Source organism: Cyrtonyx montezumae, unplaced genomic scaffold, assembly GCF_038088225.1.
Source record: "Cyrtonyx montezumae isolate F1298 unplaced genomic scaffold, pur_monq_1.0 scaffold_2, whole genome shotgun sequence".
NCBI lineage: Eukaryota > Metazoa > Chordata > Aves > Galliformes > Odontophoridae > Cyrtonyx > Cyrtonyx montezumae.
In genome coordinates, this window is record NW_027071936.1 from 1,929,517 (window position 1) to 1,946,477 (window position 16,961).

The 16,961-nt window shown below is 43.6% G+C and overlaps 1 protein-coding gene across 1 annotated transcript in view; it reads left to right on the plus strand.

Annotated features, from left to right (window-relative positions):
• The window catches only part of MARCHF1 (membrane associated ring-CH-type finger 1), an 82,074-nt gene that overhangs the window by 64,434 nt on the left and 679 nt on the right, over positions 1–16,961 (plus strand). Inside the window, exons 6-7 of the mRNA XM_065736221.1 lie at positions 7,883–8,063; positions 15,012–15,159. Coding sequence (XP_065592293.1) covers positions 7,883–8,063; positions 15,012–15,159 — 329 coding nt within the window. The remainder of the gene's footprint in view (positions 1–7,882; positions 8,064–15,011; positions 15,160–16,961) is intronic.

The following is a 16,961-nucleotide window of genomic DNA, read 5'->3' on the forward strand; positions in this document are numbered from 1 at the left end:
GGGTCTTCTGAGTGAAGTTCCCCTGTGTCTGTATGTGAGCTTGCACTATTCTACTGCACCATGGGCTTGGGACCTCTTCACCTTACCACCACAGCTGTCTTTGTATTTCTGTAGCTGTGCTATAGATTTTTGAAGCACTTGAAATACATCTGCCTGGAACAATGCAGAAATGTGCAGAGATAACTTCTTCAACAACTGCAGAGTTGTCTTAAATTTGTGAATTACCAAGCCAGCAAGTACTGAAGATACGATTCTATCATCCAGTGTCAGTGCGTATATAATAGAACCTTAGTAACTGAATAGAAATACTCAAGAAATGAAGTATTTTTTTTACTGTGGATCTTTCTACAGGCTTGACTACAACACTGAAGGTAAAAGTCAGGGCTTTCTAACTTTCTCACGTGCACATTAATTCTGTCACCTAAGTCCCCAAACTTAGACTTTGCTTTCAGATGGAAAGTGAACTCCAGTCTTTGTGTCTGTCTTCTTAACTCACTCGATTTCATTATAACGACTCAGGCACTTTTTGTAAGACGTGGAGCTTGATGAGGGATGGACTTTTGGGGTGTGCGTGCAAACTTTTCAGCGCAGCTCTTGTTTAGTAGGGGAAGATTGAAAACTTCTGGTGGGGACGAGTTCCTATGCTGGCTGTCAGTGCTCTTAGGATGACTAGCTGCTAAGTTGTCTTAATAGGCAGAAAAAGGAAGATGTGTTTTTACTGCTACGGGTTCTGTTTTTTGGTGCACTTGCTTAACTGATCTGTGGCATTTTTTTCTTCAGATTCACAATCTCGCTTCTTCTGAAACAAACAGAAAAGTCATTTCGGTTGAGATGTGCATGTGTACAGGGACCATTTTTTCTGCATGAGAATTATAAAAGGCTTTTTTGTTCTGGTTGTTCCGAGACTGGAATTAACACAGCTGGTCGTGATGTGGAAATTGTATTTTCTTGAAGTGTTTCTGAAGGTTTTCATCAAAGATATTCCTGTCTTCTCATTGATGTGACAGAACTGGCTGTGAGGAGTGTCTCTCACCTCAATGGGGCGAGTGTGTGAAGACAGCAGAGGAGTCTTAAACCCATCCTGGTGCCAGTTTTTTTTCTTCACATGTTTTGCTTTACTTCCTCATACATTACTGGCAGTGGAACACATTTATATTTGCAGGAAGGAGTTCAAGCAGTTTCCTCTATTTGCTTGTAGCTGCATGGGTGGGAATGTGACAGGAAGACAGAAGTGCAGTGCTGTGGCACAACATATACTTGAGCTGCTCTGACTCAAGCCTCTCGGTCACTTCAGTGAGCCACTTACCTATCTGTATTGCTCTTTCTCTGTTTCCAAAACGATGAAACAATGACGTGACATTAATGATGATCTCTACAACCTCTCCTCTGAACCTATTTCTTCTTGAGCCCGTACGAAGGAAGGTTTCCACCTCTGTGATTACAGACAGCTCCCTATGTTCTCCCAGTTCTGAGTGGTTGTAGCACCTGCTGTCTGTCCATCTAACTGTTGATTTGTGAGATGCACAAAGTGGGTTTGCTATTTCTGTCTTATTTCTGAGATTCTCCTTGTGTATGCAGTTTGCCATGTGGCTTAAAGAGCAGCCTCAGAAGTATCTTTCTCTGCTTTGCAGGAGGAGGGTTATGTCCCTGGAGGAAGAAGCTGTGTATGGGACACGATAAAGGATTTAGCCCCGTGGTTTTTCAGATAGGACCTACTAGGCCAAGAAAGAGGATTAGTTGATATTACAGTAATAGTGTATTGTAAGTGCTTTGTGTATCGACTCTTTGAGTTAATTGTACGGTATATTTCTTGCCTATGTTGGAAGAATTGAAAGTTACGTTTTCAGTGTAAAATCTTTTTGTAGCGCTGATACAGTCATGCCAGCAGTAACACTGAGCTGTAATTATCTGAAAGAAACCACAGGCATTTAGATAAGATTCACTTCCTCACTACGAAAAGAATGCATAATGGAAGTAGAACGCTAATTACTTTGAACTCCATAATGGCTTTATATATAGTGAGGTAGAGGAATGCCCTCGTTAGAGGACTAAATAGCACAGCAGAGCATAGAAGAAGGCTGTTCAGAATTGCTAGAAGTGCTGAGTGGATTAATGAAGCTGGATAATGAAATCTGCAGAATCCATTTTCAAGTATCTCTTTTAAAAATCATCTTCGAACTCTGGGACGTGAATTAAAACGTAGTTATTGATATAGGAGTGGATATTTCTGTGTTACCACAACCCTAGATAGGAAGAAATGGTATGCACTGCATTATACAGGACACGGTGTGACTGAGTAGTAATCTGCTCTGTGAAATCAAGTTTTTTAACACTTTTTTTCATCGCATTATTTAGCAGAAACTGAAAAAGTAGTATGCTGCATTAAAAACCCTAAAATCCTCCGTTATTTGTGTGGTAGAGTGCTCTCAAACTCAACAGACAAGAAGCCTCTTGGGAAGGAACAGATCTTCAGAGATTGGCCGTGAGGGAAGAAGATAAAGGTAAACAGAGAAAGATACGTAGACTTGAATACAGCCATTGAAATTGAACACACGTTTGAAATATTTATAGTGCAACAGTGAAGTTGGATCCAGTGAATAATTTAAACTGTAGTGCAGAATGACTTGAAATAGCATCCAGAGTCCTCCCGAATCTCCAGGAACTGGAGGATGCCTGCAGTGCTTGGCTGAAGGGGCTGTTCAGCACATCTTCCTTACCTCCTTTCCCACCTGTTGGCTCCTCATAAGAGCTACTATTGCTGTTTCCTTTCCTGTTTAAAGCTTTCTTGTTACAAGTGACTTTTTGATAGGAATCTCCTCATCTAGATAACGGTGGCTCATCAACCTTTGAAGCACTATGAAATCCTGGTTAATTTTCTTCTGTGCCTGATGGTTCAGAGCCCCATCTGTCACCTGTTCAGCCATCTGGTCATGCATATCTCATGGAAGCTCTCTGTGGTTCAGTACAATGCAAGAATACCTGAAAGAAGGCAAGCACGTCTTTGTTGTGGTTGGGGTTGCGTACAGAGGAAGAAGGGAGTTCTGTTTCTGTTTCTTTCTCTCAAAACCCATTATTTTCTTTATCTAACATCTTGTTGACTAAATAACACAATTTCCTGACAGAAAGTTTGGTTGAGAGGAGTTTTGAAGGATCCTATTATTACGTACTTAAAGATCACAACTGTTCTATAGGCAGTTTTGTTATTTAAGTAGATGGGTAGAAGGAAATCTTCCGTAAGATGCAGTCCTCAGTTGCTTTGGCTCTGGCTCAGTGCAGTAAATCTTCTCTGACGTGTACATTGAATTGTATTGACAGTGCATCTGAGGCAGAAATTGCTTGTAACTTTAGATGGTTAGATATCCTATTTATCACCTGTATGGAAGATGAATGGAAGGACAAGGAATGCTGACAAAATAAATGATTTGGTGTACTTCTGCTAACGCGATTTGCTCTTGGGTCTCTGGCAAATGTGGATCACATTAACAGAAATGAAGAGACAGTGTTGCCTCAACTGTTAGCAAGTGACACTGGTGTGGGGTAACATTTTGAGGGTGAGTTTCTGTAGTCAGATAAAGGCAGCTGACTGCCTGGAATAATGGAAGGGCAGGAGCGACAGGGAGAGGTATAGAAATGGATTATGTTTGGTATGCAGAATTAATGTGCTCCATTCAGACCAGAGAGGAAAACGGGTTCACGTTTTGATCGCTTTAAGGTTTAACACTGGAAGAAAAGTGGAAGTGAAACCAGGAAGAAAGAAAACAAAAACAGCTTGCAAAATGCAAGCAAGAGAGACGTGGCAGGCTGCGGTCTTAAAAGCACTACAGGCAGCATATAAGCTGGAGGAAAGGGAGAGAACGTTCATTTCTTTTTGGACAGAACAGATTGGGTTATTTAAATGTATCAGATAGCAATGAGCAATTGTGTTGAACCTTTTGAAACCTGTGGAGTTTGTTCCTTTTGGTCTAAGTAAGATAGCCTAGGAGCACGAGGTAATTGATGCTGGCAGCTAATCTTCTGCACAGCTCTGATCAAAGCCAGGGACCCACTTGGCCCAGCGTTTTACAGCTATGGTGCTCCCCCCCGACTAAGCTCTCTTCGGAAACAGTCAGATATTGCTATGAGATGCGCTCACCCAACCAGGCAGCAGTCCGTCATTGCATTATCATTATGAGTCCAGATGTGCTTTCCTGTGATGGGAAACACTTTGATTTTTTTTTCAGTCTTTTCCCACCAAGAATAATACCTTTTGGAATAGACACGTTTTTGAGAAAGCTTAGTGAAGCTCTCTGCGCTTCCTTGCTGCAGCAAAGCCCTTTGTCTACAAGCAGTGGCCAAAAAATCCTTGAAAATTGTTTTGGCCGCTTGAATGGCTTCTTCATTCTCTAGTACAAATCCAATGAAGGAGTCCTGGTGATGTAAAATTGCTGCTAACTCTTTTCTAGCTGCCAATTATGACATTCTTATATAGCTTGAAGGCCTAACAGGAGCATGCCGATCAGTTCTTCTCCTTAATCTCTTTGACAGTAGTCTACAGAAATCAGCTGTATACGTAATGTTGTGGAGGAGTGCTTGCCAATCAACTTTCATACTTCACATAAGATTCCTGCAGAATATGTGCATTTTCTACTTGGCTGCAGCAGCACAGAAATTGGCCTGTTTTCTTAATTACCAAAGAGAAAAGTGGATTAGTGAAAGACAGGTTTGGACAACTGCTGCTTCTCCAATGAGAGTAGAGATTAGCAGCTGTTCTCTTTAGTAAAATTGTCACCTTGCACGTGATGAAAAAGCTCCATACCTGTTTAAATCTTTTTGTGCCTCGTGTAATAAGCATCTCAGGTAACGAGCAACCACGTAAGGTTACCTATAGTATTTCAAGATCCTGATTTTGGTTTCTGTGATTTTGCCAAACTAAACCACTGTGAGGAAAAACTGAAGCTTTTCCATCCGAGCTCTCTGCTTAATACTTTTAATACTCTTCCTGTCTCCTCACTTCTGCAAGGAGCAGGACCAGGGAAAGAGGGGAAAATAGTTTGTCAATGTGAATTTAAAGGTAGTACTAAATTCTCAGGATGCCTGGGTGTTGTGTTTAGCAGCACCTCACGGTTTGAATACAATAAATCCATGTATCTGCAGTGTCAAAATGCCCTTCAGGGAAGGAGATGATAGACCTTAAATCAACTAGCAGCTCCTTTTGCATAGTCACTGTGGTACCAAGTTTAATGTGTCACATGCAATCCAGCACTGTGTTGTCAGTGAAGTTTCCAGCATCATTTGGATGATCATCTGAATGGATTAATTCAAACAGAAAGAAATGCTGAGGAATTATTTTGAGTTGTTTCTTCTCGGTGTACTTTCTTCAGCCTCTGAAAGATTTCTGACTTGAGCTGTTCTACGTTTCTGCTTAGGAATTGGGTTTTGCGTAGGGAACATGTGAAAAGTCTGTCACATAAAACAAGAACTCGAGCATAAGGAGGGCTGTGCACTGTGAGATATTATCTACTCCAATTTCATAGTGAGCTTTTTTAAATGGAAAATAAATGAAAACACACACAACGTGTGTGGTAGTCTGATAGCTCGCGTGTGCCCTGTTGCATGGTGTACCCATGGCTTTTGGAGCCTCAGCACAGCCACAGTACTCATCTTTTTCCTTAGACAGTCCAGGAATTTTAGAAGCTGGCAAACCTACCAAAAAAAAAATAGAATTGCAGGCTCAGTGCTTGATTGTAAAGGGACTCTGACACAAGGGTTTCAGTCAGACAGCTGTCTTCCTTCCCATCTCCAGAGTGTCAGAAGTATTGCTGTATAATGAAGGCCATTTTTCTAGCTGCGGACTGGAAAGTTGAGAAAAGCTGACTCCACAAATCCTGTGAGCCTGCCTGAGCTATTAACCACAATCAGTGCTGTGCTGCAGCTTGTAAATAAATCTCCCATCAACTCGCTCCTGAAGGACGTAAGCCAGCGTTACTCCCAGGATGAGGTCAGGCCTTTAAAGTCTCGTGTTGGCTGTGGTGATGTAACAGTAGCTGACCAGAATGGAAGTGCTCTGCTCGCGACCAGGTTCAGCTCTGCTTCAGGTCAGGCTGTGCTTCGCATCCCTTCTTTTGTATAAACAAATGATGAAGATCTAAATGGCACCTAAGAGCGTTCAGGCTAACGGAAACCATGCCCTTGGTGATGTTCTCTGCACTTTAATCCCATTTGAAGTTTATTTTTCTTCTCATCACATATTTCTTGGTTAGAAAGCTAGAAGGGACCAGTAGATTATTTAGCTGGAAGTTCTGTGTGTTGTACATACTTAATGTCATCCTGTTATTTATGTATTTAGCTTGTAACTTCCATACAACAGAGGCACAAATAGAATGTATAATTCATACACTGCTTTTTGATGTAATTATTTCTGCAGAAGAATACTTTTCATTCATTTCAGATTTGCGATGTCACTTTATCTGAAGATCCCAGCAGGGCTTTGGGATTGTATTTTAGCTCTTGCAGTAATTTAAAACAATTCTGGCAATAGCAGAAAAAACACTCTTGGGTACCTAGTTTAGTTGTGTAATTTCTAAATGGTTTAAATACTAAGCCTGTAAGATAAATTAAGTGTAGCTTGAATTTAAACGAGAAAGAATACTGGCTTTCTTTGGGGAAATAGCTTTAATTTAAAAAGAAAATGATGTTTTTTGTGTGGCTCTCAGCTGGGAATGGGAATTTATTAGAGGGATAACTATTCCCTGTTTTGACAAATGTATTCTACTTCAGCTGCAGGTTCAATCCGTAGACAGCACACGGCATGTTTCTGTGTCAGGGCTGAGCCACCGGTGCGTTCAGCCTGGCTGAGTTAGTGAAGACAGGACTGCAAATGGAGCTCTTGTAAAATGTCTGCCTCGGAACCAGGATGTGCCACAAGAGAGCAGCGAAGCTGCTGTTCTTGATCCATAAGTGGGGCCCGCTGCTCCCGTGGGTGAGTTGATCACCCTGCTTTCCTTACCCCGCTCTGGGAAGGCTGATTGTCTCTCAGCCCTTTTTCAACCCCAGGAGCAACGTGGCCACCGTTCCACAGCTGTTCCTCAGCTCAGACATGTGCATGCACGTCTGTGAGCGTGCCTTTCCTAAGGGCTGTGCTGAAAGTTTTGCTTGCGTGACACGAGAATCTGTGCTGTCACTGATTACTTCCCTGTTTTGAACTAACAGTACGCAAACTTTTTTTTCCCCTCCTTCCATGGCAGTCTGACTCTTAGATGTGCAGTGAGCCTTGAGTGCTCCGCTGTGTTTTATCCAAGGTGCTGATGGGAGGGAGTTACTCTTCCCTGAGGCAGATGCTCCTTTCCTTCAGGTGCTCGGTTGGGCCTCGTGCTTCCTGCCCTCACAGGGATGCTTACACATCAAGCTGGCCTTGGTTTCAGTGAGCGACTGTTGTGCTGTAATCAGGAGTCTGTCTGGAGCAGGGGAGGATCACCCACACATCTGGACATATGTCACAGGAAAAATGCCATCAGATTGTAACGTTATGCCACATACTGTATGCAGAACTGCAGTGTGAAAAGCTCTGTATCCCATTACGAGGTGGTGACACTTCTGAGACCAGCATCTGTCTTAGGGTCAGCTAAGGTTTTTGTGGTCCCGGATAAGGCAGATATCTCCTTCCAAGGGTTAGTGAAGACTGACGGAGAGAAAGGATCATAACTTCCTAACACCTGCCTGCTAGGAAGTGCAGGAGAGAGTGCAAGTGGCAGAAGGGAGCAAGGAGTATGTTCACGGGCCTTAGTCTGAAAGGTCGTATAGCTTGTGTCTGACAAATGTCAGGTCTGAAAATGAGAATAAACCAGTGCCGTTGCAGTGCTGATGGGAAAGTTTCCTCACTGGCTCTTGCTGTCTTCCTTGTCAGGATCTGTCACTGTGAGGGAGATGATGAAAGTCCCCTCATCACGCCGTGTCGCTGCACAGGGACCTTGCGCTTTGTTCATCAGGCCTGCCTGCACCAGTGGATTAAGAGCTCAGACACACGCTGCTGTGAACTCTGCAAGTACGACTTCATAATGGAGACCAAGCTCAAACCGCTTCGGAAGGTACGGTGCTTTTGAAATGAATTACACTGGAGTGTCAGCAGGCTGGAATGGCTGCACAGTGTGCCAGCACATTTAAAGAAGTGTCCGCGATGTTTCTGTTACTATCAGACCAGAGATTTTGTTGTTGGCAAATACTCCCTTGCCACATGCATGCAATAGGACTGTGCGGATAATAGCTTTTTCCATTCAGTGTTTATCTTCTGCTTTTTGCCCTAAGTCTAATCTGCCTGTTTTTAAGCTGGAAAGAAATCCTACTCATCCCCCTTTACTCCTGAATTGCACACAGCTCTCTTTGGCCAGTAGTTCTTAACGTTGAGCATGTAACTTCTGCTTGAGAATTGTGCCCATACGAGTGTGGAGATGGCAGTCATGAAATAAGACAGTCAATCAATTTAGCTGCATCTGCTCTGTTACACTAGTGGGCAATTTAATCACTCGCACATTAAGTTGAGCTGATGGCATCTAAACTACAGAGTGATCTTGCATCTTGAAAGTCAAATCTGTGTTATACTCGTCTGTTTTCCAGGGTAAATCAACTTTGTGGCACAAGGGTTATCAGTGTAGGGAAAGCAAAGGGTTTCTTAAGCATACGTGGCTTTTGTTCTCTTTGGAGTGAATTTCTCCTGTAGGTTTTCCATAAAGATGCTCTCATCCATTTTGGGTTTTGCTGTATCTTTGAAGTCTGAGTCAACCGAGAACATGGCAACTTTTGACTTAAATTTCAGTGTGAGATGCCTTGAGAAATATTTAGATGCTATTTGCTTACAGCTAGCATATGCAGATGTGATGGTGCTTTGAAGGCAGAAGCCGTTTTGTCACGTCAGCCTTGCATTGGTAGTACTCGAGAGAATGTGAAGCGTTCTGCTCACTTCCCACCCACAGAAATTGTCCATTAAGTCCCTGGTGAGAGAGTGCTGGAGCTGATTTATCAGGCGAAGGCTGTGTTAGGAAGGAATGCAGATTTCAAATGCCTGGCAGGTCTTTCCAGGTAGCCTGGCAATTGAAACAGATGTAAATCAAAAGGTGATGACTAAAAATACAATTACATTGACTCACTTTTTAGTAATAACCGATAAATTTTCAATAATGTGACAGGAAGGAGATGATGGTAGAAAATCCCCTGCCTGTTGCCATTTCTTTTTAGCAGGTAGCAGTGTTTAAAGCATTATGTCAGATATAATGAGAGTTCTACAAGTCAGGAAATAAAATGTATAGCATCCAATCCAAAAGAAGGGAGAAAACGTGTACTGATATCACAAGTGGTCACTTTTAACTGTGTGCGTTATCACTGCCACCCACCCACATCTTTCTGTAAAACATGCCTAAATGAACACAGTACTGTCCGTGCTGTTCCTTAAAGTCTGTAGTTTCTTAATTGAATGATTAGCACGTTGTTAATCTCTTCTTTTATGAGATGAGACTGTCAGGTACGGTTTTGATTTCCAACGTAGCAAAACTTAGGTTCTTGTTTGTACATTGCTTCGTTCTGATGAATTTCATCATGGGATCACAGAATGGCTCGGGTTGGAAGGAACCCCAGAGATTTAACTACAGGCTCCCTGAAAGCATCGGGCATCGAATGCAGCTCAGGTTAATCATTTTAGTGAATTTTTGCGTTGGTGTAATCTTTCTAAGTAACGATCAACAGGCGGTGCACATGTCTCATGTATTTTGGGAGGCCAAATTACTTGTCTAAACATAAATTCAGAGATGAAATATGAAGCATTGCTCAGTATGTCTGGTTTTGTTTCTCCTGCTCTCGATTGTGACTGTCGGTGGCAATACGGTTGCTGCACTTGTTAGGATTTGCAATGCATAGTGCAGAAATTTGTGTCTATAATAACCTTGTTTATCAAGCAAGGAATTACCAAGTGACAATAAGCCTGTGTCAGTTTCTTACTGAGCTTCCTCAGGTAATAGCTCCATCCTGAGCAAATCACTTTTTCATTAAAAAGGATGAGATCCTGATAGAGTATCACCTGCCTTGCTCTACCTCCCGAATTTGGTATCTGAAGCAGAATAGAAACAGGAACTGCTTCAAAATATTTGAGTATGAAATGGATTAAAGCACTTAAAATGCAGAAATATCTTCCAGTGGATATTTGCCCACCACATCTTGCTGCCCTTCAGGATACTTTTCATATTTAACTTTGGCAGTCCGTTTAAGACTTCTGGTATCTGATGAGATGCCTTCCTTCGATGTCTTATCCCCACAGATTATTCTGGGGTGTCAGATACGTCTGTTTGCTCTCCTGATTTTGTTTTCCCTCTGAAACGATTCAGAGATAGGGCCCTACTTAGGCATGGCATAAGTGATGTGGCATTGCTGCCATGCTGTAAGTCATTAAGAAAGAACAAGTCTTTTTTTTTGCTTAGGGAAGCACATCCCAGTTAATGTACATTGTGTTCCTGATCTGAAAAGCCATCTGAATTTACCTCTTTTAAGTAAAAGAGGACTGGAGGTGTTAATTTAGAGTTGAACGATAATGTTTCCGTTAAATGAAATGGACGAAAATCCAGTCTAAGTCTCGTGATAATGCAAGAAACTTCTTTTGAATGCGTATATGCATCTTCTGTGTGTTTACACCCTTTGCATTCTGTGTTTTGTGTGTGTGTGTGCTGATGAAGAGCGCTCTTCAGTCTGACAAAAGGTGTGTTTCTGTGGTCTTGCCCCCTGAGCTCTGTGGAGCTCCTCGTGTCCCCATCTGCTGTCATTAGAAGGAATGCTCTCTCTCTCCTTGGTACCATTTATTTTACAAATCAGCAGCTTGTAATACAAATGATGATGATTCCATGAAGGCCCCTTAATTAAAGGTTGATTGCCTACAGAAACAGCAGAAGACAGTCAGAATTGTGCTTTCAGCGCTGAGATGGACAAAAGCAAAGTCTTGGTGTCCATTTGTCACCCAGACCGTACGTGCAGGGGCACATCTGCTTCTGCTCCCTCTGCCTGAGTGGAGAGAGCACAGGGTGCCTTCTTTTTACAGACCAGTTGTCACCAACACTACTCTAAGTCCAGTTTGTAGAGATCTTAGCTAATGTTAACAGATGGAGCTCCCTTCCTGGTACTCAGTGCAATCCCATATAGAGAGTAAATCTTAAGAAATACGTCTGCCTGCAGGGACTCATTCAGAACTGGATGCTGTGTGGATAAATCTTTATTTGAAGAAATCTGGTGGCATGTGTGATAAATTCAGGGAGGGCAAAATGTGTTAAGGGAATCAATTTATTTTTGGTTAAAAACTTGAGGAGCTTGTGTTTACGCTCTTCAGTTAGGAATATGCTGCTGCCTGCTGGAAGTGAAGTAGCCTGCAGGGATGTGGTTGTGAAATCAAGCCTGGTCACCATTAGAAACAACTCCTGCTCCCGGAGCACATGCTCAGAGCCAGACATGACCTGCAGTCTCCTGGGAGCAGATGAAACTCGGACCTGGCTGCATTGCCGTGTAGCTGGTCGTTTACTTCTTCCTGCCCCCAGCTCTGAGGTACGCGCCACCTGGCTTTGTCCCCAGCTTTCTAATGAGGCTTATGATAAGAAGCAATAGCTGATATCGCATAGGTCAGGTAGCACTGACTTGCCGTGGGATTAGTTCCCTTTTAACCCCATTTGGTGAATACTTTGCAGTCATTAACATAGCAGAAGATCCTACATTTCCTTTTAATTTCTGGTGTAGCTGCACGGTGTTGTCAAGGCAACCTGCTTCAGTGTTTTCTTCGAGTAAACCATCTCACAACACTGCTAGCCTCAGATACTTCCTCGTAATGTGCAGGGTCACATACTGCAGCACTATGCACAGAGGCACAGAGCTGTTACTTTCGTATTGGCTATCACGTCACTGTGGTGAATAACTCTGTGCTCGGGGAAAGAGTGTGTATTAAAGCTTTTCAAGTTAAAATAATTCTGTAGCGTTTGTATCGCACTGTGATGCCTCGAGGATGCAAGGAACTACTTTGTTCAGACAACTGTGGTGTAATATTTGAGAGAGCAATACAGCATTGCTGCTAATTTATCTGTGTGCAGATACTGTACTGATGTGTACTGATGCTGTAGCTCCCACTGTTGTCTTGTGTACTGTGCCATAAGAAGAATATCTTCCCATGCTTGGGATGGTGGAATCTGGTTAGCCTTGCATCTCTTTATTTATTTCCCTGTCACTCAGCACAGCTTTTATGTACATGGCTGTTCCAGATCCTGAGGGCTAGGGATGCTGACTTGTTTGTCACACTCCGAGCCCATCGTGACATAGCCTAGGCTTGCAAGAATCATCTTTGTGTGGCACTTGTCCGGGATGCTGGCAAACAAAAGTCTTCCACCAGAGACTGACGTGACAGCTGCTTTCTTTTCTAATGAACTGCTGGTATCCAAGTCTGCTACTTCTGCTGCTCAGCAGCATTTACAAATGCTCTATCCTGCAGCTCATTGCTTTCTCTGTTATGTTTTAAGTAATCAGAGTCCACTTTTCCTTTTAAATCTCAGTCATTCTGGTGTTTCATTTTTATAGCCTGACTTCATGGATTGCTCATAGCAGGGGAGGGTCGGGCTGCCTCGGGCACTGAAAGTAATTAAGACACTCCCTTAATACAGGCTTTACGATTGAAGAAAAGGTGAATGGCACAGGGTGTAGTTAGCAATACCAAGTTTAAGTAACACAAGGAACCCAGGCATTCACTTAAATAGCTGTTGCTATCCGTGCTCTAATGGGAGCGGGCTCCTGTGTCACAGTCTGGTTCATTAGTCTCTCCCTTACTAACACACACCATTTTACAGTGGTTATTTGCATGAAATTTATTCTGTGTGAGAGCTGTTGGTGTGGGAACGAGCTGCAGTGTGTTTCAGTTCGCAAGCTGATGCTGGCGCGCTGCTGGAACACGTGCAAAAAAAAGGATTCTCTTGAGTGCAGCAACTGGGCGTATGGATCTTGATCAAAACTGTGATCATTTGGGATAACTGTCACACTTCTCTGATAGTTCAGACTGATTTAGTCAAAGGAAGATCAGAGGTTATGTGTTACTTGCAGTGTAGGTCACTTGCTCTCAACTTCAGGATATGACAACAACGTAACATGCTTAAAACAAGAAGAAAAAATACCACCTTGTTGTTCAGGAGCACTTGCACTATGAGTTTAGTGGGTGGGAGGAAGGGAAGAAAGGATTGTGACAAGTTCATTTGATCTGTATGGGAAAAGGACAGAAACTGAGCTACAGCTGAGTTGTAGTCCACAAGACTCCTTCGTATTCTAACTCGCTTCTGTGCCCTTCTCTCCCTGGCTTGCTCCTGTACTTGTCTCTCTTTGTCTTATGTAATGGGATGTTGACCTCAGGCATGTTGCTGTCCACCTCTCTGATTTCTTTTCCTATTTCTCTCCTGCTATAGTATAATTACTTGCCATGGGGTTTCTTACACATTTCTCTGAAGCATCTGGCGTTGGCCACTGTCAGAGACAGAATATTGTATGAGAAGGACTGGCAACCCTCGTATTTCTGAAACGTGGTATTTCTTCATTCAGTTTGTGTTGGAACGATTAGGATGCAGGTACTGAAGTTCTGGTTGGTAAATGACAAGTGTTCTCAATGGTTCTTCCAGATTGAAAAAAACAGCTACTTCGTTTTAGAAACGATCGTCTCAAATTGCTTAATATCCCTATTTTGCACTTTGTTAAGGGGCTGCTAATCGTTGAAGCTCCCGTAAGTTTGTCAAGTGTGCACACTGATTATATCACTCGAGTCCAGCCCTTTCAGCTGTCACGTTGAACAGGAATACAGGGCTGTCTTCATGTTGATGGCACTGAGATACCAGTTCTACACAGGTGATCATCTCCAAGTATGCAGCTAAGTGAGATTTCTCCGTGAGTGCTTCTGTTCATAGCACAGGCATACGTGTAGTGCACATAAAAGTGAGTTGAGGTGTCTGCCTGTAGAGATGGGCCCATTTGGGGTTCAAACTTTCAAGGTGTTCAAAACACAACACGGGCATTCATTTGCCTTCCAGCCGGGTTTGTTCAGTGTCACATGGGGGGACAGGAATAGATTTTATGTAAACTTGAGGCAGGTTTGCCTGAGAAGGATTTGTAGCAGTTAATCTAATGAGCTAAGTAGGTCAAGGTAGGGCTGCGCATGGATGAGGCCGTGTGACATGGGCGGTTTTAAAACCATGACACTGAGGTTTGATTAATGTCACGTGCGGTGGCAGATTAGGTCCTTCAACACAGACGTCAGGGATTTTCTCAGGCCATGCCACGGGAAGTGTTTGTCAGCACATGATGTAGATGTTGCTGTTCACGGCTTTTCTTTCTCTCTCTCACCCCCAGAAAACTCCTTAATTGCAGGAGTGAGTTACAAAGCCAGGAACAGCATCCCCTGTGCATTTCTGAGTAAGACGGCTGGCAAGGAGCAAAACACAGCGGGGAAACCAGCAGCAGGGCACGAGCTGATGCCAGTCTTCCTGGCAGCGAGCAGCTGCAGGCGCTGACTGTGCTGGGAGGAGCGCTGCAGGGCACGGATTGGTTTTCCGACGGCCGTAGCGATGCTGTTGGCTTCCCTTGACGCTTGGCTTGCCCTCGGTGGGAACTTCTGCAGCGTGTATGCGGTCTCCCACCGCCCTCCAGTGGTTTGCAGAGCACGGTGCACGCGGGATGTACTGGGAGTTTGTGCTGTGTGATGTGGCAGCAGCTGCCAGGTGTACCATCCAGCTTTAGCGTCTACAGGGCCCCGGCCAACGAAGCTCTGATCCCTCTGCGCCCATTCCAGTGAGCGGGGTCCTGCCCGTGCCCCTCCTTTCTGTTGCAGTTGGGAGCAGGAGGTGCTCTGCGTGGAGCTCAGCTCCGTAAGCAGCCATGGTGTGGTGGTCTCTACCATTCTGCTCCCTGGTTAGTTAGCGGCCTGATCAGTTTCTTGTCATAGTTCACTCGTCTAATTTTCTGTCTTTCTATCCTTTTGTTTTCAATTGTAGTGGGAGAAACTACAGATGACGACGAGTGAGAGGAGGAAAATAGTTTGCTCAGTCACGTTCCACGTAATTGCAATTACCTGTGTTGTGTGGTCATTGTATGTCTTAATTGATAGAACCGCTGAGGAAATTAAGCAAGGCAATGATAATGGTGAGTGCCTTTCATCTTCTGTCTTGTTGACAGTGCAGTGGATGGATTTGAAATGCAGCTACCTAACCAGTTACATTCTGTCCTCACGGCATTCCTCACTGATTCGGGGCTACATCAGATGAACACGCCTGTGTTAAAAGCTTTCTTAAGCCCCTGCAGAGAGATCTCAACAAGTGTTAACCATTAGGGACAGCGTAACTAGCCCGCTGCTGCTCCTTAACTGAATCCCCCGGTGTTGGGAAGAGCTCACACAAAAAGACGAGTCAAAATCAAACAGCTCAGTGCAAGTTCAGTTCACAAAATAAGAATATATTCCCCCCCTGAACCTCTGTATCCCACATACACACATATATTTTTAGTGGGATGTCTTATGCAGCGCTGCCCCTGCTAGTGGCACTGAAGCACTGCTCTGCCTGCCACACTGAGGTGGCAGAGCTCTCCCCTTCCTCAGAGTCACCTGTGATCACACAGGCAGTCATGCTCTAGTTGATCCTGTACAAATTCTGAGAAGTTAAAATAAGGATGTGTCATGCATTTGGAAAGGAAATCAACTGGTTATGGAACCGACCCTTACAAATGCATGTTTCGCCTAAGCAGGTGAAACATTTTAGGCTGCACTTCTTTGTGTGTGGGGATTACACTGTGAACTGATCCACTGCTTTCTGTTTCAAGTCTGCATTTAAGTATCCCTCTGTTCAATCTTAGATTCAGTCTTACATATGATTCTGATGAGGACGTTGATTAAAAACTTCTCGTTTTTTATCTGAATTGACCTGAAGAATTAGACAAGGGAAAGTGAAACAGGCAGAGCTTTTTGCCTTCCTCGTTAGATAAATATTCAATACTCATTTCTGGCGTATGCAAGAAAAATATGTAGCAAGCCTCACGAAGTCACACATAAATATATAATACAAAGCGTCGGTGTGCCTTCTTTCTTTCCCGAGGACAGGATGAGGAAGGCTTTGTAGTTCGTGGTAGTGCAGCATCAACCATCCCATGCCTTCAAAAGGAGCAAGGTATGGGCTGCGGGTGAGCTGAATTTACACAACAAAACAGCAGCCACTAAGTGTGCGAGAATAGCCTTCTTTAATCTCGGGAGGCTCAGAAAGTATTTAAGCTTGGAGCGTTCACTGAATGTTGTGGGTGATTCCCCACGCTCAAATATTTAAGCTTTCTTTTTCCCTTTGCAAGTGCAGATACATAAAAGTATGCACTGTGTAATTGGGAAACCTGTTGTGCTTTGTGGAATGACGACTGAAAATACGTATTTTAAATATTCAAGGACTAATATGGCACCAACGCTAGGGAATCAAGTTTCAGATAAATTTGCTTGCTTGAAGCCCGGGCTTGGCTGAGCTGTGTCTCTTCTAATAACGCTCAGATCTTTGGAAATATGGCAGTGTTGGAATGCACTGAGAAGTGTGGAATTCACTGTGCCACGTTGTGGTTTAAGCAAGAGATGATGCCTCCTGTGTGGCACACCCTCACAGTGGAGCACGCTGCACGAAAGCTGAGCTGTTTATCCATCTGCGTTCTGTGCTCAGCACTCCAGCTGCAGCTTGCTGGTCCTAAATGTCATAGGCTTAGATGCCAACCGTGCTGTTTTCATGGTTAAGAGCAGGAAGGAGATGGTGTTTTCTGAGAGCAGCTGTTGCAGGTGTTTCTCCCAGGAGAGAACTCTCTGCTGGATGTGCGACCTCAGCTAACAGCACTCGGGTCGTTGTTCTTCCCGGGAACAGATGAACAGGTTCAACAAACCTAAATAGATTTCTCCATGTCATGTTGAACTAGTGCTGCACAAA